At 48.8% G+C, this 26,337-nt stretch overlaps 1 protein-coding gene across 2 annotated transcripts; it reads left to right on the top strand.

Moving 5' to 3' along the window:
* Nucleotides 1-631: 631 nt before the first annotated feature.
* PPP1R3F (protein phosphatase 1 regulatory subunit 3F) lies at nt 632-18,071 on the top strand. 2 transcript variants are annotated; one of them, XM_012471580.2, is made up of 4 exons: nt 632-1,703; nt 12,224-12,279; nt 12,794-12,876; nt 16,387-18,071. In XM_012471580.2, the coding sequence occupies exons 1-4, from the start codon at nt 712-714 to the stop codon at nt 17,641-17,643; spliced, it is 2,388 nt and encodes a 795-aa protein (XP_012327003.2). In that variant the 5' UTR covers nt 632-711; the 3' UTR covers nt 17,644-18,071. The 2 variants fall into 2 exon arrangements, with proteins under 2 accessions (XP_012327003.2, XP_012327004.2); XM_012471581.2 differs by having other exon boundaries at nt 1,602-1,703; nt 12,797-12,876.
* Nucleotides 18,072-26,337: the final 8,266 nt, after the last annotated feature.

The following is a 26,337-nucleotide window of genomic DNA, read 5'->3' as shown; positions in this document are numbered from 1 at the left end:
GGGCTCGCCGCCTTCACCCTGGCTCTCTCATTGGCTATCTGCCATCTCTCTTCCTCACTCCCGCCTTCAGCCTCCATCTCCATTGGCTCGGCCACCTATGGTCCCACCTCCGTGGCCGCTGACACACCCGCCTCTTGGGCTCTTTTTAGCTTTCATATTGGCTAGTTCCTCCTCGACACCGCCCCTCGAAGCCATTATCGTCACTCCGCGCGCGGCTGTTCATTGGCTGTTCTCTGTCTCTAGCTTCCGTTCCACTGCCTACGCAACCCGCGGGATCTCCCACTTTTCGGGCCTCTGCGTTACTTCCCGGCTGCCCTCATCGCCTGTAGCCATTCCACTTTTCCCACCGCCCACATGTCGCTCTCGCTCAGACTTCCGCATTAGCTGCCCTGCTTCTGCTATCTTCATCCTGGATCCCGCACCACCCTATTCCGGCCTTTTCATTGATTCCCTGATCATCCCGCCCCCTACACTGCTCACTCCCGGGCATCCCCATTGGCTGCGTGCTTCTCCTGCTTTCAACTCACTGCTACGTCATCTGCGCGTGGCTGCCCATTGGCTCTCTGCTATACCTGTCTTCATCTCGCCGCCTACGCCCCCGTGAGCCGTATCCTCCAGCGCTGGCCTTCCTATTGGCTGCCAGCCCCTTCAGGCCCTGCCCCCGCCGGTCCCGCCGCCGGTGCCGTCGGTGCCGCCGCCGCCGCCGCCGATATGGCGCGTACGGCCCCTGTGGAGCCCCCGCTGCGGCATCCCGCGCCCCCTTCGCCAGCCGCGGGTGAGCCCCGCACCTCGGTCGAGGCGGCGGTGGCCCCGCGGAGGGTGCTGTTCGCCGACGAGGCCCTGGGGCTGCCGCTGGCGCAGTTGCGCCGCTACCGGCCGTGGGGCGGGCCCGGGGCGGGCAAGATGGCGGCGGCAGCCGGGCAAGATGGCGGCGGCGGCGGGGCCGACGAAGACGACGATGGCGAGGATGGGGATGAAGGGGAGGAGGAAGAGGAGGCTTGCCCCGAGCCCTCGCCGTTGTGCCCCGTCCCCGCTGGCGGGGGGTTTTACTTGGTCCCCACATTTTCGCTGCCGCCCGCGCCGGGCCGTCTGGAGCGCTTGGGGCGCGTCATGGTGGAGCTGGAGGCGCTGCTGCCGCCTCCCGGAGCGGTCCCCGGGGGTGCCGGGGTGTGGGTGCCTGGGGGCCGCCCGCCAGTGCTGCGCGGGTTGGTACGCGTGCTGAACCGCTCCTTCGAGAAGGCGGTGCACGTGCGGGCCTCACACGACGGCTGGGCTTCCTTCTGCGACCACCCAGCGCGCTACGTCCCGCGCAGCCCGCCTTGGGCAGGAGCGGGAGGAACAGGAGCAGGAGATCCCATCCTGGATCCGGGGCTCGGCCTGGGCCCCGGCCAGGCGTCCGCCTCCTCGCCCGACGACGGCGGCCGCACTGACCGCTTTGCCTTCCAGCTGCCCTTTGCTGAGGGCGCGGGCGATGGGGCGCGCCTCGACTTCGTGGTGCGCTATGAGACCCCCGAGGGCACTTTCTGGGCCAACAACCACGGCCGCAACTACACAGTCCTGCTCCGGATCGCACCCGCTCCCACACCCACTGATGCCGAAGGGCTGCCCCAGCAGCAGCAGCTGGAGCCACAGCCCGAGTGCCAGGGTCCCGTGGAGGCTGAGGCCAGGCAGCTGAAGAGCTGCATGAAGCCGGTGAGGCGCAGGTAATGTCAGCCAGCGCCACCTCCGCCAACGCAGGGCTGTGTCTGGGATGGAGGACAAGCATTCTGACCCAGGAACCCCTCAGGCCTGCTCTCCAGGACAGGGAGGAGGGTGCATTGAGTCAGTTAGTGAAAGAGTGATGGAGATCAAACATGTGCTAGGCACTGTTTAACTGGGGTTTTATTCATTCATTTATTGAGTTCCACTGTAAAGCCCTGAACAAGACAGACCTATCTACCCTGCCCTCAAAGATTCATAGAGGCTCCTGTGGGAGACAGTTTGAACAAACAAGCGAGGAAGCAGATAGGATAAATAGGGACAAAGTTAGCTGCTGAAGGGAGTAAGGGGATAGGTTGGGAGGGGATGGCTGTGTTAGACATGCTGTTAAAGGGAGGGCCTTTGAGGAGGTGAGTCCTAAATGATGATAAAGAAGAGTTATGCACAGATCTGGTGGGGAGTGGGGGAGAGTTTGTAGAAAAAGGAACAGGGAGGACTTTTCTGAGGAGGTTTCATTTAAGTCCTGAATGATGAAGAGCAGTTATGTGCATATATGAAACAAGGGTGTGCTAGGTAGAGGAAACAGCAAGTGCAGAGATCCTGGGGTGGTAATGAGCTTGGTGTGAATGATCAACAGTGTGCTAGAGTGGAGAGAACTGTAGTGATGTAGTGTGAACCAAGGGCTTTGCCAGTGAGGGTAGACCCGATTCTCTTTCTGACAGAGCAGGAAACCAGGTTCCAGAGGTGGAGAAACTGGTTGAGGCAGTGATGGCACCTGGCTCTTCCAATTCAACCATGCCTGACCTTGAAGCCTGTGTACTCTACTGTTATGCTGTAGTCTATTCTGAGTCCTCCTGTGGAGGCGAGGGGCTGAGCCCATGCTCTCACAAGGAAGCAGTGGCTCTGGGAGAGAGACAGAACCAGATGGGTACTGGACTTGAAGTTCTTGTCCCTTGTTTTTGGCCACACCACCTGTGATCATTCAGGGACAGGGAGAAATAATCAGTTATATACCCCAGGAGGCCCCGGTAGAAGATTTCCCTAGGTTTCCTCGATCCAACTATGAGTTTTTCGGGGGCAGCAGCTAGGCCTGATTCTTTTTGTGGTCACCTAAGTCTGGCCCGGGATCATTAGATTCTCCTTAAAATGCAAACATTTCCCTGCTCCTGAGAGGACTGGAAATGGAAGTGGGAAAATGCTTTTTGGACCACAAGGTCCAAATGTGTATGCTTGGTCAAAAGCCACTGGCTGCAGTGAGACATTTGTGGGATCTGGTAAGGTCTTAGGTTGTGAGTAGTTGAGAAAAATGTCTAGCTCCGGGCTGGTGGGCAGATGTGCCTGGGTAACTGAGCAGACAGGCAAGCACCCACTCACCCACCTGTGAGCCCCACCATAACCTGAGACTTCATCTAAAGGGGGCAGGCAGCATGGCTTTTCTTACAGCATTAGGAATGTGGATTTTGGCATAGATTGCCTGGGTTGAAATCCTGGCCCTGTCACTTATTGGCCTTGTGAGCTTGGCCAGTGCATTTAACCACACTGTGCCTCAGGACCCTCATCTGTAAAATAGAATTTTAGCACTTACTTTATGGGATACTAGTAAAGGTGCTCAAAACCAACTTTGGCTCAAAGTAGTATCATACAGGTGTTAGCTAGTGTTAGTATTTAGGGAGTGACATGTAGTTTCCTGGATTTCTCTCCTAAATTCGGCTCCACCCATCAGCTCTGTGGCCTTGCCTCCGTTTCCTCTGCTAAGGGGGATGACAGTCACTTTGCATGGTTGGATTGGATGCAGCAAACATGGGCAAGGTAACTGAAGCATGGTGGTAGCTGCAAAAGATAACTGGCCAGCATTTACTGATTTCTGTGCTATGAACATCAGATCCATTCTCTCTGTGAGGCCTGCTATGCATGCTGTGTTGTGTAGGTGCTATGATTATCCCCATTTAATAGAGGGGAAACAGGTAGCTCAGAGGGATGAGCCAGCTTGCTCAAAGCCTCTCAGCTAGTGAGTGACAGGGCCAGGGAAGAAATGCCAGGGACATTTTCTTTTTTCAATTTTTTTTTTTTAACTATGAATCCTCTAGAAAGCCTGGCATGATTCAGGGCAAATTCTGGATTTCACTCTTGGTGTTCCCAGCATGTCATGCTTTCCTTTTACATTTTTGTTTTCTTTTTGGTTTATCAAGGTATACCTATATAAAGTGTACTGATCTTCCATGTACAGCTCAGTGGATTTGTACATATGTATGCACTTGTGTAACCACCACCCAGATCAAGACACTGAGCAGGTCCAGTGCCCCAGAGCCACCTTCATTTCTGTCACTTTCCCAAGCTGTCGTCCCCACCGGCTGTCATGGGAACCCTGTCTGTAAGATGCGACAGTTTGGGTAAAGGAGTTTGGTCATTTTAAAGAGTGTAAAAGACAGAGAACAAAGAAATCAAAACCTTGCAGGGCCAAGGTGGGTGGAGAGGGTGTTTTTCTTTTAACATACATGGGCGGTTTTAAGGAGAAATTGAAGCAGCTTGTTCAGACAATTGTTTTGGTATCTGGCCCCAGGTCTGTGGTTCCTAACATGACTTGTGATATTATTTTAAGTGGGCAGATGGCTTTTTGATAGCTTCTTTATCTTTCGATCTCAGCTCTTGCAAAGGGGAGGTTGGTGCTCATTGCAAGATCAGCGATAAGGGTTTCTTTGTAGGTCGGTGGCTTTCTTGGCGAGTACATTTCAACTTGTTGTTTTAGAACCTGTGTGCTGCTGGTGTCTTGCAGCGCTGTTGAAGAATAGCCACCCTTTATGACCTGGCCCTCTTGGGAAATGGTGGAGGATCTCGGGATATCCCTTACCTGTGGGAGCCCTATCATAGAGGGCTTCCTGTTTAGGAAATGTTGACTGCAGGCCCACTGTGCACTGAGCACAGCCACATCAGGTGGGGGCATAGGAGAAGTCTGTGGTATCCATCTGGACATAGTTCAGAAACCCAAATGACTGTTTTCCCTGGGTTGGTGGACCAGGCATTTGATAACTCTAAAGCTTAGAGATGATCTGATCCATCAACAAGCATTTATTGAGGGCCTACTATGTGCTGGGCACAGTGCTAGGTTTCAGCAGGGAAAAAGATGCACAGTGGTCCTAAGATGTCACAGGGCTTGTGGTAGGATGGGGTACAGAGGGTTTGTTGTATGAGACCTGGCTGAGCCCCTGCTCTGCACCAGGCACTTCACTGAGTACTGTATTTTCATACAAAGTCTGATTTAATTCCGACAACATTCCTTGTGAGTAGAGCATTTTAAATTCCTCTTTCCTGGATGAGCAAACTGAGGTTCCCAGAGTCCAAAGTCCTAGGGCTGGTGTGGGGAAAAGCCCTCCTGATCTTCCTTGGCACTTGACACTACTCTTCGGAAGTGTCCTATTCCTCTTAAAAATAAAGACCAAGAAAGCCTCACTGTGGTCTTCAAGCACCCTCCCATCCCATCCCCCCATCTGGCCTCCACTGGCTTCAAGTCTTATATCAGTGTTTCTTTCTGAGCTCCTGTCACCAGGGTCTTTCTGTTACTCCAAAGGGCCTCACTCCTTTCTGCTGCAGGGCCTTTGCCCCTGCTGTTTACTTCACCAGGAGTGTTTATCCCATACCCCTTGCAGTTTCCTCCAGTGTTGATCCCTCTGTTCTAAGAGGATTTCCTCAGGGGACCCTGTCCACCCGAATGTCCTCGGGCCCCCAGCTTTTTCATAGCACTCATCAGCCCAGTAGGTGCTAAGCTTGGTTGGAGAATGTCCCGTGGCAGAGCAGATGAGCGTTGCCACCATTCGAGGGTCATCGGCCATCCTGCCTAGCAGTTCTACTATATTTTTCTGATCCACTCTTGCCTCTTCTCTGCAGTGACTCTTTCAAATGTTCTTTACCTTCAGACTTTCTCTTCTGCTTCAAAAAACAAAACAGAAGCCATAGCAATAGAACTCCCTACAACTTGTGGCCTCCAAGGCTGCACGCCGATTTCCCTCCCCTGTGTTAAAGATGAGGAGTCCCTTCTTGCTCAGGCCACTTCCTCCTCCTATGCTCTGGGTCCCAGTTTCTGCTACTTGCTCTAGAATCTGACATCATCAATCACCTTTTCTCTCCTGGCAGGTTTTCTGCTGCCCTCCTCGCTCGATCCTCTGTTGACTTTGACCTGTGCCAGTGTCCCTTCTGTCTTCGCTGACCCACCTTCTCTCCCTCCTGCTCCTGGCCAGCACCACATCACCCTCCCTTCACTGCTGACCCCTGCAAAGAGTTGCCTGCACGTGCCTTCTGCACTTGCTCATCCCTATGTAAGCATTAACCCCCAGCATCTGCCAGATTCTGCAGGTGGTTTTTTGGTTTTCCTCTTGAAGTGGTTGACCACTGCTACTTCGTCTTTCCTTGCCTTGAGACTATATTCTGCTGCTTTTCCTCTTAACTCTCTGGCCCTTCTCTTTCTCCTGGCTCTTCCCTTAGCTTTATGTATCCAAACTTGGCATCTCCACTTGACTGATGACCCAAAGAATTCCTCAAACTCACCTTGTTGGGGACTGCATTCATCACCTACCCCATTGTGTTCCCGAGCAGCCTCTCACTCCTCTACCCCTCGACTTGCTTGTTTTGCTTTTCAGCATCCTTAAGCCCTTCCTGATCCTGCAGTTTGGGCCAGGGACCCTTATTCTAGGATATTCTTTCCATTTCTAAAGGCACTGACCACAGTTTGTAGTTAGACCATTATTAGGGGGTTGCTGGATAACTCTCTCTGCCCTGCTAGACTGTAAGCTCCGTGAGGGGTAGGGACATGGTCTGCTTTCGTTCACCACTGTATTCCTGCAGGCCTGCCACAGTGCCTGGCACTTAGCAGGTGCTCAATAAATGTTTGTTGAAAGAATGAGTTTGAGTATTTTTTTAATGTCTTTCTCCACACTGAATTGTAAGCTTCCTAGTTGGGTTTGCTCACCATGGTGTCTCCAGGGTCCATCACTGGGGCTGATGCACAGAAAGGCCCCAGTGTCTTCAAGTGCACCTAAAACCGAAGGGATGGGGATCCAATCTGCTATCCAAATTGGCAGCCTCAGGGGAAACCAGAACAACCGGCAAGTCAGGGGGCATCTTAGTTGTCTGGAGAGTGAGGAATTAATGTGAATGTTATCCTCTTTTATGCCACAGAAAACTTGGTATGGCATTGTGGTTAAGGACATAGGCCTGAGGCCACATGCTAAGAAAGTGGCAGAGCTGGGATTCGAGCCTGTGTGGTCCTGCTCTAATGCTCCAGCTCTTAGCTAATGTACCAGGCTAGGTGATGCATTTTACCAGCAAGGCAACACTGGGCAAGTTGCTTTCCTTTGCTGAGCCTCAGTTTCCCTCAGTTGAAATTTGGAGGTGGTTACTGTTAAGCGCTTTACAGGTGCTTTTTGAAATATTTGAATTATTTCTTTGATCTGCTGAACAACTCACTGATGTAGGTATTATTATCCCCTCCTTACAGATGAGGTAACTGAGGCACAGAGAGCTTAAGTATCTTGTCCCAGGTCACACAGCTGATAGGTGGCAGAGCTGAGATTGTTCAGAATTGCATATTCTAACCCTTTATTGAGATGTGAAGTCAATTTACTGGGTTTCAACCAGCATTAAAAAGAAAAAGGAAATAGCATAAGAAATGCCAGTGTATCATCACATGCAGTAAAGGTAAGTATTGTTTAATTCAAAGAACAACCGTTTTTCAGTTTTATATATATATGTCTATTTACACGTGTGGGTGTGCTGGGTTATGATGTAGAATGGATTTCTTATTGTGGGTCATGGCCAAAGAATGAAGTCATGGCTGTTGAAGAAGCTCATGGCACGAGAAACTGCTCTCCTCCCTCTATCCCACTGGATCGCCCACAAGTCCCAGAGTTGAGGCTGACATACTTGTTGGGGAAGGCACAGCAATGCCCCACATAACTTGGTGGCTTTCACAGCCACCTTCAAACCCTGTTCTTTTCAGAAAGCAAATGGCTCAGGGTAACTCCAATTCTGAGTATCACGGGGCAGGTTTCTGAAGCCACTCGTCCCCCCAGAAAGTCAGCATTATCTTCAGGTTGACTACATGGGAGCCAGGGTCTGCTGAGTTTCCCTTTGGGTTTCAGCATCTGACCCACTTTGGGCTGGCAAAATTCTTTGAAAACATGAATGCTGGGGGTGCTCCAGAGGACTCGGGTGGTGGTGGTGATGGCAGTCTGTGACTGCTCTGAAAGTTTGCTTTGCTTTTCTCCATGGGGCTTGTCTGCCCTTGCCCGCTCGCTAACTCTGTGACTGGCGATTCACCTTTCTGTTCTCTCTCAGCTGGCCTAGGCTTGGGCCAATGCCTCCTCTTCCCAAGTCCTCACCGTCTGGTCTCCTCGGGGACTATCTCAGCTTGGCAGCCATTGTGTTTCCTGATGGCCAGAGGAATTTGCACGCCCAGGAGACTGGCGTGCAGGCCTGAGATGGCCCCTTTTAGGCGACGCTGGCTTGACTAGTGCTCACTAACACCCAAATGGTACATGTCCAAGATGTCCCAGATCTGTGTGCCCTGGCCCCTACGGCTCACTGCCCTTGAAGGGATGCCACGTGGTACTTGTGGGGCTGGTGCCAAAAGAACAGGTTTCCTTCTTGAAAACGAGCAGGCATACTGCAGGTACAGTTTTGTTCTTAATCTCCCTCCCCATTTTTCTAAGAACCCCTCTTCTCTGTTACTATCAGTGAGTCAGTATACATTTGTACTTGATTTCTGTTACTATCCTCGTGTTGATTGAAGTCATAGCTGCCCTTGAGTTTTTACTGTGAAAGACTGTTCAAAGATACTTGTTTCTTTTTAAGCCCACAATTTCAAACTCTCTTCAAAGTGGAGCCCTCCTGGGATGTTTGTGATCAGCGTGGTTGTGTAGTCAGTGAGTGTAGAGACGCAGTTCCTTGGGTTTTAGTTTTTGCATTTGTAAAAAGGGAAGGGTGTTGTTTTGAAGGATAGGTGTGAAGGTTTTCAAATGCCTTGGTGTATCGATGAGAAGGGCTCAGGGTGGAGGAGGTGAACAATACATGCTTATGCTTTCTGCTTTCATATCTCACTTTGGAGAACGACTCATTTGCTTCTGCCAATGTTGCGGATCTTGGGATTGGCTCAATTGCGTGACCCACTTTTTAGATGTTCATGCCTTCCTCAGCCATGGAATGGGTGCTCTGGGGGCTGAGGCACTGATTTTGTATTTGTTTTTCTTTCTCTTCTTCTTCCAACTGAATTGTGGAGTCCTTTTCCTGCTGGCTGGCTGCTTCCTGAGTGTTCTCCTTTTTCATTCTCACATCTATGACTTGTAGTGGCTTTTAGAAGCCTGATTGTAATACATGTTGGGACTGGGCAAGATAGAGGGGAAGGCTTGTCTGCTCCTGTGCACAGGTGGGAGGGCTGGCTTTCTATCTGTCTGTGGGCCTTCTTGAAGAGGCTTGGTTTAGAAGATCCTAGGAGGAGGATGTTTTCTGTCATGAAGGACTATGCTGGCAAAAAGAAGTAAGTTAAGGCAGCCTGGCAGAAATCATGTTGAGACATAAGTCCAAAGACCTGGATTTTAGACCCCTGGAGGGGATTAGTGTGGGACCAAGCTGGATTGCTCTGAATCTCTCTTTCTCATCTGTGATGTGTGGGAGGTGGCAGCTGGGCTCCCAGATTCGCCCACCCTAGGCCCTGTAATATTCTGACTCAAGTACCTCTGGCGAGATTTGTGAGACCTAGACAGTAGAGAAAGACAGACGGTTTCTTCTAGACTCTAGATCCATATATATGGTTCAAGCGTCCTCCCTGAGGGTGTTTATAGAAAGCAGTTCTTGCAGCCACTCTGTGTCTAGTGATCTCTTAGCCACACACGTCCCAGGCCCATGGAGGTAGTGAAACGGGGAATGAATATGTGGGCAAAGGCAGGCCCAAAGAAAAGCCTGCATGAAGGAGGAGGGAGGGATCCTGTCTAGTATTGATGCCTCCCTCAATCTAATTCTAGAAAGGATGGATACGGGTTGGGTAAGACCCCAGTCCCTCATCCAAGAAGCAGCAGCTGATTGGGTAAGAGGCAGAAGGCCCAGGTTGTGATGTGAAGTGTATGACCTTGAGCCATTTCCTCAGCCTGTTTTATCCTCTGTAAAATGGAGACAGTAGTACTACCTGCTTCAGAGGATTATAAGTACTTGTCTCATAGGGTGGTTATGAGGATTGAATTAACACATGTTGGCCAGGTGCACTGGCTTATGCCTGTAGTCCTAGGACTTTGGGAGGCTGAGATGGAAGGATTGCTTGAGCTCAGGAGTTCAGGACCAGCCTGGTCAACATAGCAAGATCGCATCTCTCTAAAAAAAAAAAAACCACCAAAAAACTTCTTTAAAAAATGTGAAGCACTTAGAGCAATGTGTAATGCCATAGTAGGTGCTACGTAGGGGTCAGATGATGATACTCCGTTTCTGTGAAGGTAATTGGTTATGGGTTTTCAAAAACTTTCAACCAGGCCAGGCGCGGTGGCTCATGCCTGTAATCCCAGCACTTTGGGAGGCCAAGGCAGGCAGATCACCTGAGGTCAGGAGTTTGAGGCCAGCCTGGCCAACATGGTGAAACCCTGTCTCTACTAAAAATACAAAAATTAGCTGAGCGTGCTGGTGGGTGCCTATAATCTCAGCAACTTGGGAAGCTGAGGCAGGAGAATCACTTGAACCTAGGAGGCAGAGGTTGCAATGAGCTGAGATCATGCCATTGCCCTTCAGCCTGGGCAACAGAACAAGACTCCATCTCAAAAAAAAAAAAAAGTTTCAACCTTTACCAGAAGTATCAAGAATGTCACATTGCCTCTTAGGAAGACAAAGGTGTGGGCAGTTGCCCCAGCTGCTCTCAGGTCTCTGAACATGTTTTAGTCAATGCTTCCTTCATTTGCCTTAATCTGTAGATACTTAATACTTATTTTCAGAATAAGAACAGTGACTTCTCCATGATTAGGTCCCCCCCTGGAAGGACTCACCTGAAATGCACTTGGCTTATGCCACTCAGGGATCTGACTGGCCTGGTGAAGGATGAGCAAGACCCATAAATATCTATGGTTGATTCAATCTTTGCTGTGTGTTAGGCGCTAATTTCTGGCTGTCAATCCTCATTCCTCTCGACCACCCTGTGCTTAGTGCATGTCCTGACTCCCCGCAACTCTGTTTTATGTTTTGTGAGTGAGGAGGTGAAGTGACCTGCCAGGCTGATGTGGGGACAGGGGAAGGCTAGCATAGGGACCCAGGCCTCTCTGACCTCCCTCCCAGTCTTCATTTGCATTCCTTCCTCTGCCCCACAGTCTTGTCCACCTGCCCTTTCTTAGAAAAGTGTTTTTTTTTTTTTTTTTTTTTTTTGGAGAGAGAGTGTTGCTCTGTCACCCAGGCTGGAGTGCAGTGGCGTGATCTCAGCTCACTGTAATCCCTGCCTCCCAAGTTCAAGTGATTATCCTGCCTCAGCCTCCAAAGTAGTTGGGATTACAGGTGCCTACCACCACGCCTGGCTAATGTTTGTATTTTTAGTAGAGATGGAGTTTCACCATGTTGGCCAGACTGGTCTCCAACTCCTGACCTCAGGTGATCCACCCACCTCAGGCTCCTAAAGTGCTGGGATTACAGGCGTGAGCCACTGCGCCTGGCCTTTGTTTTTTTTTTTTTTAGAGACTGAGTCTTGCTCTTGTCCCCCAGTCTGGAGTGCAATGGCATGATCTCGGCTCACTGCAACCTCTGCCTCCCAGGTTCAAATGATTCTCCTGCCTTAGCCTCCCAAGTAGTTGGGACTACTGGCATGCACCGCTATACCCAGCTAATTATTTGTATTTTTAGTAGAGACAGGGTTTCCTCATGTTGCCCAGGCTGGTCTTGAACTCCTAACCTCAAGTGATCTGCCCGCCTTGGCCTCCCAAAGTACTGGGATTACAGATGTGAGCCACTCTGCCCGGCCAAAAAGATGGGTTCTTCTATCTTTTCTCTTTCCCCAGCCAGGAATATATCCTAAAGAAATGATACAAATGTCTATAAAATTATGCCCAATGCTGTTTGCTGGTTTGCTTTGCGACCTCTAAATGAAAGAACCTATCTGCTCAGTGGGAAGGAAATGGCATGATACGAGTATTAAGCAGCCACTGAAATGTTTGCAAAAGTATATAATGATGTTTCTTACTGTTAAATGGACAAAGCTAGCTGTGAAATTATGTCTGTAGAATCTAAATGATTTCGTAGAATATCTGGAAGAAAATTTTCCAAAATGGTAACAGTAGTTGTCTCTGGCTGATGTGTGATTGTTTTTCTTGCTTCTTTATACTTTCCTGTATTTTGTGAACTTTCTGTAATGATGGTGTCAGACTTCTAGGATGAGGGGATAAAAAAAGGCAGCAGAAGAGAAAACAGCAGCTGTCAGGTGAAGGTGGGCTAGCACAGAGGCTCAGAAGGTACCAGTGGGTGGCAGAAGTGACCACTGAGGGTATTAGCTCCATGTACTCTCTCCTCTGCCCCACAGGCCTGCCGAGGAGGAACTGAAGACGAAGAACATGGATGATAACACCCCTGCCATGGGTAAGCAGTTGGCCAGCTTTGGGAGTTTTAGCTTGTATTTACCATGTCTTTCCTCCTGTTTTACTTTCTATAAAAATGAAAAAGGCTGGGCTCAGTGGCTTATGCCTGTAATCCAGCACTTTGGGAGGCCGAGGCAGGAGGACTGCTTGAGGCCAGGAGTTGAGACCAGCCTGGGCAACATAGTGAGACCTCATCTCTACAAAAAAGAAAAAAATAGACAGGCTTGCTGGCATGCACTTGTAGTCCCTGCTACTCGGGAGGCTGAGGTGGGAGGATCATTTGAGCTCGGGAGGTCGATGCTGTAGTGAGCCATGATTGTGCCACTGCACCCCAGCCTGGGACACAGCGAGACCCCATCTGAAAAAAAAAAATGAAGGGGCACCCTCTGCCTTATATTGTCACAGAAAGCTTCAGAGGCAAAACTGCCAGTTGGCTAGGGTAGCAGATTTTCTTAACAAACCCATACCTACTTGTATGCCCGTCTTGTCTAATGCTGCCCTTCTCTTCCATCTAGCAGAGCACCCTGATGTCCAGGAGTCAGTGGGTCCCCTGGTGGCCCCCACCCCTCTCCGTCCGTGGCCCCAGATGACACTTCAGGTAAGTGGGTCCTTGCAGCCTTGGAGCGGACAGCTCAATAGGTGGTTCATAGTGTGCCTGTTGCTGGGCTGGGTGGTGGGGCCCACTAGCTGTGGGTCCTCCCTGGGTTGGAGGGAGGGCACAAAACTCAGAACCTGATGGGGAAGGGGGAGAATGTAGTTACTCACCTGGGCTTGTAGAAATGTCATTTGTTAATTTAGCAAATATTTATGGAGTGCTTGCTCTGTGCTAATCACTGTTACAGATATGGAAAAATTTTCTTCAAGGGGGCTTATGTGTTAGTAGAGTGAGTCATGATAAAATAATAGTTAGAATGTATGGTACTTTAGGTGATGATAAGTGCTAAGGAAAAATATAAAGGGATAGGGAGTGGGTGAGACTCTGTGTGTGTGTGTGTGTGTGTGTGTGTGTGTGTGTGTGTGTGTTGCAGGGGGGTTGGAACTTTAGATTGGGTGGTCTGGGAAGGCTTTAGTGATTAGTGAGATCTGAGCAAAGATCTGAGGAAGGTGAGAGAGTGAGCCATGTGGATAACTAAGGGAAGAGCATCCCAGGTGAGTGTGAAGTTCTTGACGTGAGGCCATGACTGACATGTGTGAAGAACAGTGTAGAAGCCAGTGTGGCGGGGGCAGAACAAGGAAGGGGGAGAGTGGTATGGGGTGAGGGCAGAGAGGTGGCTGAGGACAGATCAGGTGGTGCCTCACAGGCCATGGTAAGGACTTTGGCTTTTACTCTGAGTGAGGGGGAGCCGAAAGAGTGTTGTAGGCAGAGGAGGGACTTGATCTGATTTAGGATTTAACAGGCTCCCTCTGGCTGCTGCATGGAAAATAGACTGTGGAGGGTGGAAACAGGCAACCAGTAAGGGGGAGGCCACTGCAGGGTCCAGGCAAGCGTGATGGTAGGTAGGGGAGGTAGAGACATTTTGGAGGGGTGTGTGTGTGTGTGTGTGTGTGTGTGTGTGTGCTTTTTAATTATAAAAATTTTCAAACATATATAAAAGTAAAATACTATAACAAACCTACATAGACTATCCCCCAGCTTTAGTAAATATCAAAACTTATTTAAAATTCTTATTTTATCTATACCCCGTCTCCTCCCATTCCCTCTGGAATTATTTTGGAAAACACCCAGACATCATCCCATCCATAAATACTTCCGTTTTTATCTCAGATAATTTTTTTTTTCTTTTTGAGACAGAGTCTCTCCCTGTCACTCAGTGTGGAGTGCAGTGGCACGATCTCGGCTCACTGCAACCTCTGCCTCCTGGGTTCAAGCGAACACATCTGGCTAATTTTTGTATTTTTAATAGAGATAGGATCTGCCACTTTGGCCTCTCAAAGTGCTGGGATTACAGGTGTGAGCCATCACGCCCGGCCACAAAATTAAGAATTCTTAAAAATTCCCACAATACTACCATCATACCTCAGAAAATAAATGGTAATTCCTTCGTGTCATCAAGTATTTGGCTAGTGTTCAAGTTTCCTTCTCTCATTAATGTTTTAGGATCCAAACAAGGTTGACACGTTGCATTTGATTGATGTGTCGCTTTAGATTTTTAAAATCTCCCCCGCTTTCTTTCTTTGCAATTTGTTGGTTGAAGAAACTTTGCTTGTCCTGTAGAATTTTCCAGTCTGGGTCTGGCTGATTACATCCAGGTGGAAATATGTTTCTTACTCCATTTTTATTAATTTATTAATTCTATCAATGTAATCTTATTTAATTTATCAAATTATTAATTTTATTAAATGAATATTTAATCTTTTAACTAGAATTAACTCTATTTAATTCTATTATTCTCACTTCCTTTATTAGCTAGAATTTGTCTCTAAAGAAAAACTTTCCCACACCAGCTATTTGGCTATCTTGAGATACAGTTTTTGCAGAAAAAGCAGTGTAAATATTTAATTTTTTCCATTTTATTTACCAGTTTTCAGAGGAAGTACTACTCCAAAGGTGACAAGTGAAAGGATTTTTGGTTTTGTGTCATTATAAATTCTATGAATTCTAAACGTATTTGATGAGTTTTAATCCATTGCACTTATTTGTTTGTTTTTTTTTTTGATGCTTAAATTAAACTATCCCTGGCTAGTAGGAACTTATTGAGATGGGTTCCTCTGTCCTTTTGACAATGTGTTCTGGGCTCATCCTGTACTCTCCCTGCCCCCAGCCTGGAAACAGCCATTTCTTTATTTCTTTTTTTGTTCGTTTGTTTGTTTGAGACGGAGTCTTGCTCTGTCGGCCAGGCTGGAATGCAGTGGTGCGAACTTGGCTCACTGCAACCTCTGCCTCCTGGGTTCAAGCTATTCTCCTGTCTCAGTCTCTTAAGTAGCTGGGATTACAGGCACATGCCACCACACTTGGCTGATTTTTGTATTTTTAGTAGAGATAGGGTTTTGCCATGTTGGCTAGGCTGGTCTTGAACTCCTTATCTGCCTGGTGATTAACCCACCTCGGCCTTTCAAAGTGCTGGGATTTCAGGAGTGAGCCACCGTGCTTGGCCAGAAACAGTCATTTCTGTAAGGAGCAGTTTCCTTTCAGTAGAGAGTGGCATTCAGAGGCCAAGGTTTGAGGGCTTGGCATGCTTGCTGCTGCTAGATTGGTCATTGTTTCTAGGCCCTTTCAAAAGATGGAGCTAGGAAATAATTTTTTTTAAAAGAAGATGATACATCATGGATTCATATGGAATTCTGGCTATGTTTTAAGTGTTTTTCTGCATTTTTTTTTTACTTTTTTCAATTTTTTTATTTTTAATTTTTGAGGAGACATAGTAGTTGTATATATTTATGGAGATGTTTTGATATAGGCATGCAGTGCATAATAATCACATCATGGAGAATGAGGAACGCATCTCCTCGAGCATTTACCCTTTGTGTTACAAACAACCCACTTATACTCCTGTTTTTTTGAGACAGAGTCTCTCTTTGTCACCCAGGCTGGAATGCAGTGGCACAGTCTCGGCTCACTGCAACCTCTGCCTCCTGGGTTCAAGTGATTCTCCTGCCTCAGCCTCCTGAGTAGCTGGGATTACAGATGTGCACCACTTTGCCCAGCTAATTTTTGTATTTTTGATAGAGACGGGGTTTCACCATGTTGACCAGGCTAGTCTCGAACTCCTGGCCTCATGTGATCCAACTGCCTTGGCCTCCCAAAGTGCTTGGATTACAGGTGTGAGTCACCATGACTGGCCACTTATACTTTCAGTTATTTTAACTGGCTCTGTTTTGAAGGTAAACCATTCACCAAATATTCACACCCACCAAATTCCTCAGCTTTATAATCTGCAAGAAGCACCGTTTTACTGCATCCAATTGTGTTATTTTACCATAGATGACAGAGTCTTTGGAGTCTAGATACTGATGGAGGGTGCTTTAAGGCATTTTTATGTAGAAACCCCTGTGGGGCCGGCTGTGGGCTGTCACACTTCTTACTGTCTCTGCTTGTTCCATCCTCTCCTCTACTTCATTCCCTTGCTTTTTCTCCCCCCCATTTCCCCCACCCTGGCCATGGCTCCAGGTTTCTGACGTTCCGATGACTGGCAACCCTCCAGAAGAAGGTGACATCCCCAGAAGCAGTCCACCTGTGGCTTTTACAGAGGTCCTTCAGGCACCGGCCATCAGGATCCCCCCCTCCTCCCCTCTCTGTGGCCTGGGTGGCTCCCCCAGAGACCAGGCCTCAGGGCCCGATTCGAGTGAAGGGGCCACTGGGCCTTTCCTGGAGCCCAGCCAGCAGCAGGCAGAGGCCACGTGGGGAGTATCGAGCGAGAGTGGAGGGGGGCTGGAGGCCGTGAGTGGGTCGGAGGAGCTGCTTGGTGAGGACACCATCGACCAGGAGCTGGAGCAGCTCTACCTGTCTCACCTGAGCCGCCTACGGGCTGCTGTGGCTGCAGGTGGGGCAGAGGGTGTTGGGGAGGGCGCCACAGATGGGGGGATGTCCCCCAGCCATCCCCTGGGCATACTGACAGACCGTGACCTGATCTTGAAGTGGCCCAGCCCTGAGCGGGCCTTGAACAGCGCCCTGGCTGAGGAGATCACGCTGCACTACGCCCGGCTGGGGCGTGGCGTGGAGCTCATCAAGGACACCGAAGACGCTGATGACGAGGGGGAGGGTGAAGAAGGGCTCTCTGTCACACCCTCCAGCCCAGAAGGGGACAGCCCCAAGGAATCGCCTCCGGAAATCCTCTCCGGGGCCCGTTCTGTGGTAGCCACTATGGGAGATGTGTGGCTCCCATGGGTAGAGGGCTCGGGATGTGACAGCCCTGTGGTTCTGGGTACAGAGTGTCAGTTCACTGGGGATCCTGAGAAAGGGATGGGTAAGGACACCAGCTCTTTGCACGTGAATAGGGTGATAGCTGGGGTGACCGAGTCCCTGGGGGAGGCTGGGAGAGAAGCCCAGATGGAAGTCACCAGTGAGTGGGCAGGCAGCTTGGATTCCGTATCTGGCAAGGAGCCAGCTGCTCCCATCCTTTTGCAGGGGCAAAATCCCACCCTCCTTGGTCCCTTTCAGGCCGAAGTCTGTCTCTCTAGCGTGGCCAGGCCTCATGTGTGCTCCCAGGATGAAAAGGATGCAGACCCAAGCCTTGAACCCCCAAAGAGTTCTCCCGCCATAGCAGCCCCTGCAGAATCTGTGTGTGTACTGCCGCCTCAGCTCCGGGGGCCCTTGACCCAGACTCTGGGGGTCCTGGCTGGGCTAGTGGTGGTCCCTGTGGCTCTTAACAGTGGTGTGTCCCTCCTGGTGCTTGCGCTGTGCCTCTCTCTGGCTTGGTTCTCGTAGGCTCTGCTTGTGGGATCAGCAGAGGCTTGAGATGGGATACATGGCCTATGCAGTGAGGGGACCTGAGTCCTTTACTTCTGAGAATGCTCAACTGAAAGAGAGGCCTTCCCATCCCCAAGCTCTTTAGTCAACACAGGGGTCCCTGTGGTGACACCAGTGGAGACGAGGGGATGGGTGGATGGTGTGAGTGAGAGGAACTTTTAGAGTGGAACTGGGCATGTTGTCCCCCTACCCCCCCGAGCCTGTATTTATTTTTGTATAATTCTCTGGACGAGGGAGAGTGGTCGTGAGCTGGTCTTGGGGCACAATTACCCAGAGATATATTTATTAACAGCCAACCTGTGCAACCTGCTGGAGCTTTATTTTTAATTTAATTTATATAGAGTACTTATTATTATATGCCACAATAGAGCTCTATGAGAAACATGTGTCTTGTGGTGTAGTGTTCTCCTGTTTGGGCATGAGTGTGCAGGGTGGTCACTTTCTGTGGGAGGATCACAGTGGAGAGTTGGGTGTGGGACGTAGTCACCTGCTGCTGCTTCAACACGTCTGTCCTTGAAGATCTGTGTCTCTTCATCTCGTGGTCCTAATCCATATGGTTCTTTGTCTTTTCCATGTTCTGCCTGTGGGGCCCTGCAGTATCTATTTGGATGGTGGTGGTGGGAGCCAGGGAGGAAGAGCAGCAGCCACAAGAGGGTTTGGTGTCAGTCACATGGTTGCAGTGGTGGCTGTGGTCTGCCGTGGATGTGGGGACATCAGTTGTGAATCAGCCACAACGTTTTGAGGTTACTGAAAAAACAGCCTTTGACACCAGCAGGGGGACCCCTTAACCCCTGAGATAGGGAAGACCTCAGAAAGGAAAGAGGAGTTAACATACTGTGAAACATTTGTAGCACAGTTGCTGTCCACAGACATCACATTTCTACTAAAAACAGGAAGCCCAGAAGCTTTGAAAGAGATACATTTATTGCATGCGAATAAACTGCTCAACAAGATAAATTTATTTATTTACTTCCCTTTACAGAAAAACGTATTGAAAGAAATATTTACATGAGCTTTCTTCAGTTTTTCTCCAATGCCTTTCTAAAATAGCCCCAATCAGACTTTTTTACCCAACCATTTCAGCAAAACTGCGGAGGATAATCACATCGTTATCGCCACGGTTAAGTCTCAGACCTCATGTTACTTGGACTATTGGCAGCATTTGACATAGTTGATCATCTCTACCTTGAAACCCTTTCTTCACTTGGTTTCCAAGACACCACACACTCTTCATTTCCCTTCTTCCTCACTGGCCACTGTGCAAAGCTGTCATTTTCTCTTGAAACTGTTTTGTGGGTTCAATGCAAATCCAATCACGATTCCAATAGATTTTGTGTGTGTATAGATCATGACACATTAATTCTTAAATTTATGTAGAAGTGGCAAGACTAGCCAGGACACTGATACTTATTGTATGGTATATCAATTCAGATGGTACGATATTTTTGCAAGAGTAGACAAATAGACCAATAAAAGACTAGTGATCTCAGAAACAGACCCACTCATGTGTACACACAGAACTGGTGACCAAGGAGGTGTTTTGGACCAGTAGGGGAACGACTGGACTTTCAATAAATAGAACAATTGGTTACCCACATTGAAAAATATGAACTTGGATCCCTACCTTACAACATAAATAAAAATAATTCTAGGTGGATTTAAAGCCTAAATGTGAAGGGCAAAACCAAAGAGATTTAGGAATTCAGTAAGGCAAGGCCAGGCACCGTGGCTCACTCCTGTAATCTCAGCACTTTGGGAGGCTGAGGTGGGTGGATCACCTGAGGTCAGGAGTTTGAGACCAGCCCTGTCTCTACTAAAAATACAAAAATTAGCTGGGCATAGTGGGGGTGGATGCCTGTAGTCCCAGCTACTCAGAGGCTGAAGCAGGACAATCACTGGAACCCGGGAGGCAGAGGTGCAGTGAGCCGAGATGGCGCCCCTGCCTTCCAGCCTGGGTGACGGAGACTCCATCTCAAAAAATAAAGTACAATAAGGCAGTACATTCATATACTCATGGTAGTAAAGCTTTTCTTTGTTATGACAAAGAAACAACCATAAATGAAAATTATGAAACATCCAGTACCTTAAAATTAGGACTGTCCATTGATCAAAAAACACCATAAAGAGTGAAAACGTTATGTAGTAGGTTGCTATGAATAAAAGCAAAACAAAAAAGAGCATAGAGTGAAAACACAAGTGACAAATTGGGAGAAGATAATGGAATCACATATAACTGATGAAGGGCTCAAACCTGGAAGATATTAAAAACTACAAATAAAGAAAAACTAGCTGTGCCAATAAGCATCTGAATAGTGTATTCACAGAATGGAATATTCACACAATGAGAATGGAAGATCCATACTGCATGAAAGCATACGGATGAATCACAAAAAGCCAAACAAAAGCTTCCACACTGTGTGACCCATTTATGCAAAGTTCTATCCACAGGTAGACACCTAAGTGGCGACATTGTAAAGAAAAGTGAAGGGCTGATTATCAGAGTCAGGATAGTGTTCACCTCTGGCAGAGGGAGGGATGTGGTTGGGAAGGGGCCTGGAGGACTTCTGGGATGTCAATAATGGTTCACTGCTTAACCTGGGAGACTGTTTATGGATATGCAATTTATTCATCATCATTAAAACATAGATTTATGGGCTGGGTGCGGTGGCTCACACCTGTAATCCCAGCACTTTGGGAGGCCTAGGCAGGCAGATCACTTGAGGTCAAGAGTTCGAGACCAGCCTGGCCAACATTGGGAAACTCGTCTCTACTCTAAGTATAAAAATCAGCCTGGCATGGTGATGGGTATCTGTAATCCCAGCTACTTGGGAGGCTGAGGTGGGATAATCGCTTGAACCCGGGAGGTGGAAGTTGCAGTGAGCTGAGATCACACCACTGCACTCCAGTCTAGGTGACAGAGTGAGACTTTCGTCTCAGAAAACAAAAACAAACCCCCCACCACCAACAACCCTCCCCATACATTTAGATTTTATACATTCTTATGCACAGACCTCACAAGTGAGGCAGAGTGCAGTAGGAAGTGGGAGTAGGGTGAGTGTCCGCAACTCCTGCTCACAGGCTTGCAGAGACATCAGCCTCCTGGTGTGGACCACGCAGTGTAGGTGGCCTCCTTGCTGCAGAACCACCCCTGGGCTCCAGGTCTTGCCTTCTGTTTGTGGAGATCGTCTGTGTCTGGTGGGGAATCCTCTATCGTGTGCCCCTGACACCAGCCATAGAGCAGGGACACTGTCTTTCAGGGGATAGATACGACCTGCCCATTTTGTCCTCAGATGTTTGGGTCTGTCTCCCTGAAGGCCTTATTTACACCCACAATAGCTCAGGACACATGGGCTTAGAGGCCTGGCAGGTCTCATAAAAGCTTGAAACCCCAAGTCCTGGCGGTGTGACCTTGGGCAAGTCACCTGTCCTTGACTAGCCTCAGTCCCCCATTCATAAAGGGGGCTAATGCCTGCCAAGCAGGGTAGATGCAGGCTTTGGTGAAAATGTGTACTGCCCTCCTCCTGAGCCCACATTGGATGAGTCTAGTAGTTGAGGCAGGGTAGCAGGGTGGACAGGAGCAGGGGCTGGAGCAACACAGGTTGGGACTAAATTGCTTTGGGTCACACGGTGGGTAAGTGGCTTAAGCTCTCTGTGCCTCCCTTTGCTCATCTGTCATCAGGGTAATAACTTTTCCTCCTCACAGGGTTAAGTGAGGGAGAGGTGAGATGACTCTTGGTGACTGAGCAGTGCCAGGCACAGGGCAAGACTGAGTACACGTCTGCTGTCATCCCCCTGGCTGGAGCTCTTGCAATCACTGTTACTCACGCCCCTACTCTGCCCTCTCCCATTAATCTGTTAATGTGGTGAATTATATTGATGTTTGTACATCTATCTTTTAAAATTGAGATGGAATCTCGTTCTGTCACCCAGGCTGGAGTGCAGTGGCATGATCACAGCTCACTGCAGCCTCAACCTCCTGGGCTCAAGTGATCCTCCTACCTCAGCCTCCTGAGTAGGTGGGACTACAGGCACATGCCACTATGCCCGGCTAATTTTTGTATTTTTAGTAGAGACAGGGTTTCGCCATGTTGCCCAGGCTGGTCTCGAACTCCTGAGCTCGAGCGATCCACCTGCCTCTGCCTCCCAAAGTTTTGGGATTACAGGTGTGAGCAGTTTCAGGATTATAGGTGTGAGCCACTGCATCCAGCCTTTCCCTCCCTCCCTCCCTCCCTCCCTCCCTCCCTCCCTTCCTTCCTTCCTTCCTTCCCTCCCTCCCTCCCTCCCTTCCCTCCTTTCTCTTTCATTCTTTTTCTTTCTTGACACGGAGTCTCACTCTTTCACCCAGGCTGGAGTGAAATGGCACGATCTCAGCTCACTGCAATCTCCGCTACCTGGGTTCCAGCGATTTTCCTGCCTTAGCCTTCTGAGTACCTGGGATTACAGGCATATGCCACCATTCCTGGCTAATTTTTGTGTTTTTAGTAGAGATGGGGTTTCGCCCTATTGGCCAGGCTGGTCTCGAACTCCTCACCTCAGTTGATCCATGCACCTGGGCCTCCCGAAGTGCTGGGATTACCATGCCTGGCCCTACTTTTCTTTTTTAAAATGTTAGTGGCCAGTTACTAGATAAACTCTACTTCTATCACCTGTTTACAGGTGAGGGCCTTCCATGTTCTCATTGGCTCCGAGCACAGTCCTTTGCCAAGGCCTTCCTGGTCTGCCTCTCCCTCCTCCTCTTTGTGACTAGGGCCAGCATCTTAGTCTCACAGTGGCCCCTTCTCTCTTTGTCCTCAGCCCTCAGCCCTGCTGTCACCCACCCACATCCTACAACTCCTCTGCTTCCCCTCCTTAGTGTTTTTTGTCCAGGGTGAGACCAAGTCCAAACCTGAGCTTCCTGCTAAGTCAAAGTGACCTTTTCTTTTCAGTCAGGGCTCCCTGACTGAAGCCTTTGGTCCCATGGTGTCTCCAAGAACAGCGCAGCCATGATGGCCACCTTACAGCAATACCTGCCTTTGCCAGCAGGGGACATCTCATCTCCAAGACAGGGAAAGCCTCAGAGAAGACAGAGAACAGTCTTAAACTTTCACTACTTGTGGGGTCACAGGCCTCAGGGTGCTTGAGTTCCAGGCTGGGTGTCCCTTGGAGTCTCCCTCTCTGCATGTGGACAGGTGTGGGCAGCCAAGGGCCTGGGATTTTTGCTGTTCAGGGTCTTCTACAGATGGCCCTCCTCCTCCTCTTCCTCTTTTTCTTTCTACCAGGAACTTGTTTCCATCACTAAAGAGAGATTCTCATATTTTTGATCCTCTTTATTTCACTTAAAGGGTCCATTACAGGATTCTTCCATAAGATGCACTGCTCTGAGGCCCGTGCCCAGGGCAGGTCAGGCTATAGGTTGGCTAGTCCTGAGGGCACTGGCCTGTATCCTGAAAATACTGGGGACAGACCCCAACAGAGCCTGGGGCTCAGGAAAAAACCACCAACACCCTAGCCAGATCCTGGCCAGCTGCCGGCTCTGCCTCCACCCAGTCCTCTCCCAGGGCCTGAACTCCGGGTCTAGAAGCTCCAGGCCTGGTGGTCTGGGGAGACACGGGCCAGGAGAATCCCTCAGGAGAGGAGGCAGCAGACAATCTGCGTACTGCTTGAGGGGGTGCACAGCTGTGGACTGAGGCACGGCCCACCCAGCACAGGCCCACTGACCTGCTGTGCAGCTGCAGGCCCAGCTGCTGCCCTCTACAGGCCTCAGTCTCCTCACCTGCGCAATGGGCATCATCACACCCCCATCATGCAGGGGATGCTCATGAATGGAGGGGAGCCAAGGTGTGGAGAAAGCAGATTTGGCTCAAGAGGAGGAGGAGAGGGTCAGGGTTTGGGGAAAGGACGGATGCGGCCACCTCAGGCACGGCCAGGGGCTGCCTTCCTGGAAGTGCTCAGGACAGTCAGGTGGGGGAAGTTCTGAGGCTGTGAGCATATCCGTGGGCTGGGGACCAGGTGAGGTTGTCTCTGTAGTGTTCTGGGGTGGCCAGCTGCTGTGTCACACTGTTCCTTCCTGTTTATCCTCATCTCTGCCCACGGGGAGCCCCGAGATGAGCCCAGTGAGCTCACTGTGAGTGACTGTGACCCACATGCAGTCATTAGACCCGTGCGTCATCATCACAACAGCCACCAGGCTAACACTTGGGTAATTGATCCAAATAATGACTCACCTGTTCTGACGTGATTTGGATCATATGCCATCATTTATTATTATCCTCCTATTGGATGTTTAGGTAGTGTTCGATTTACTTTTTGCCACTATAAACTACCTGTGGTGAGCATTGTTGCCCATACATGTAAACTTGGGAGACACACAGGAATGTTTATGTAGTAAAACTATTTGCAATAGCAAAATACTGGAAACAGCCCAATTATACATCATCAGGAAATGCATAAGTAAATTGTGCTGTATTGACACCATGGAATACTACATAGCTATGAGATGGAGTGAACTAAGGTACACCCAGACACAATGTTAAGTGAAAAAAGCCAGATGCAAAAGAGGACACAATATATGAATCTTTTCATATATGGCTCAAAACCAAACAAAACTAGTATTTAGGCATACATACGCCTGTCTTAAAACAGTTTTACAGAAAATAAGGATTCTGGCCAGGCGCCGTGACTCACGTCTGAAATCCTAGCACTCTGGAAGACTGAGGTGGGAGGATCGCTTGAGTCCAGGAGTTTGAGACCAACCTGAGCAACATGGTGAACTCTATCTCTACAAAGAATAGAAAAATTAGCTGGGCATGGTGGCATGTGCCCATAGTCCCAGCTACTTGGAGGCAGAGGAGGGAGGATTGCTTGAGCCTAGGAGGGAGAGGTTACAGTGAGCCAAGATTGGGCCACTGTGCTCCAGCCTGGGCGAAAGTATGAGACTCTGTCTCAAAACAACAACTAATCAACCAACCAAACAAAACCCCACACAAAGATTTTCAACTGCTTGATTGATACAATTAAAACATTTATTTAAAAAATTATCACAGTAGAATTGACTTTGGGGGAGTTTCTATAAATTTTAACATGCGTAGATTCTTGTAACCACCACTGCAATCAGTATTCAGAACAGTTCCATCACCCTAAGGAACTCCATTGTGCCTCCCCTTATAGTCACTCCCTTCCCTCACCCCTTCACCCACACAACATTCCATCACTACATTTTTTTTTTTTTTTGAAATGGGATCTTGCTCTGTTGCCCAGGCTGGAGTGCAGTAGTGTGATCAATGGCTCACTGCAGCCTCAACCTCCTGGGCTCAAGTGATTCTCCTACCTTAGCCTCCCGAGTAGATGGGACTACAGACAGGTGCCACCACGCCAAGCTAAATTTTGTATTTTTTGTAGAGATGGGGTTTTGCCGTGTTGCCCAGGGGTCTTGAACTCCTGAGCTCAAGTGATCTGCCCACCAAGGCCTCTCAAAGTGCTGGGAGTACAGGTGTGAGGCACTGCAGATGGTCAGGCTTTTCAATTACAATGTTGAATAGCAGGAGTGAGAATGGACATTCTTGCCTCATTTCTGACCTTAGGGAGAAAGCATTTAGTTTTTCCCTATTAAGTGTGATCTAAGCTATAGGGTTTTTGTTGCTGTTGTTGTTTTGGTGATGCTTTATATCGGTTAAGGAAGTTATCTTCTTGTTTGCTAAGAGGTTTTTTTTTGTTTTGTTTTTGGTGGATGGAGTCTCATTCTGTCTCCCTGGCTGGGGTGCAGTGGTGTGATCTTGGCTCACTGCAACCTCCACCTCCCAGGTTCAAGTGATTCTCCTGACTAAGCCTCCTGAGTAGCTGGGATTATAGGCGCACTCCACCACACCTGGCTAATTTTTGTATTTTTAGTAGAGAAGGGGTTTCACTATGTTGGTCAGGCTGGTCTTGAACTCCTGACCTCATGATTCGCCTGCCTTGGCCTTCCAAAGTGCTGGGATTACAGGCATGAGCCACCACACCTGGTTGCTAAGAGTTTTTGTTTTAAGATCATGAGTCAACATTGAATTTTGTCAAAAGCTTTTTCTGCATGACTTGATATGATTATGTGGTTCAATTACTTTTGAATGTCAATATGGTAGATGGCACTTATCATTTATTTTATTTTATTTTGAGACAGAGTCTCACTCTGTCACCCAGGCCAGAGTGTAGTGGTGCTATATCAGCTCACTGCAACCGCTTCCCGGGTGCAAGCAATTATCGTGTCTTAGCCTCCCAAGTAGCTGGGACCACAGGCATACATCACCATGCCTAATTTGTATATTTTTAGTAGAGATGGGGTTTCACCACGTTGTCCAGGCTGGTCTCAAACTCCTGGGCTCAAGCTATTTGACTACCTTGGCCTCCCAAAGTGCTGGGATTACAGGCATGAGCCACTGCACCCGGCCACGTTGATTGATTTTTGAATATTGTGTCAGTTTTGCATCCCCAGGATAAGCCTCACTTGGTCATGGTGTCTTATTTTTGTATATTGGATTTAATCTGCTAATATTATGTTGAGATTCTTTTTTGCATCTATGTTCATGAAGGAAGTTGGGCTGTACTTTTCCCATACTTTATTTTTTTCTGGTTTTAGTATCAGGGTAATGCTATTTGAGAAGTGTTCCTGTCTTCTATTTTTTTGAAGAGATTTTGTAG

The sequence above is a fragment of the Aotus nancymaae genome, unplaced genomic scaffold, assembly GCF_030222135.1.
Source record: "Aotus nancymaae isolate 86718 unplaced genomic scaffold, 86718_ANA_hifiasm-v0.15.2.pri h1tg000058l, whole genome shotgun sequence".
In the NCBI taxonomy this organism is placed as follows: Eukaryota; Metazoa; Chordata; class Mammalia; order Primates; family Aotidae; genus Aotus; species Aotus nancymaae.
The sequence above is the reverse complement of the archived record's forward strand: the minus strand, read 5'-3'. Positions and strand labels throughout refer to the sequence as shown.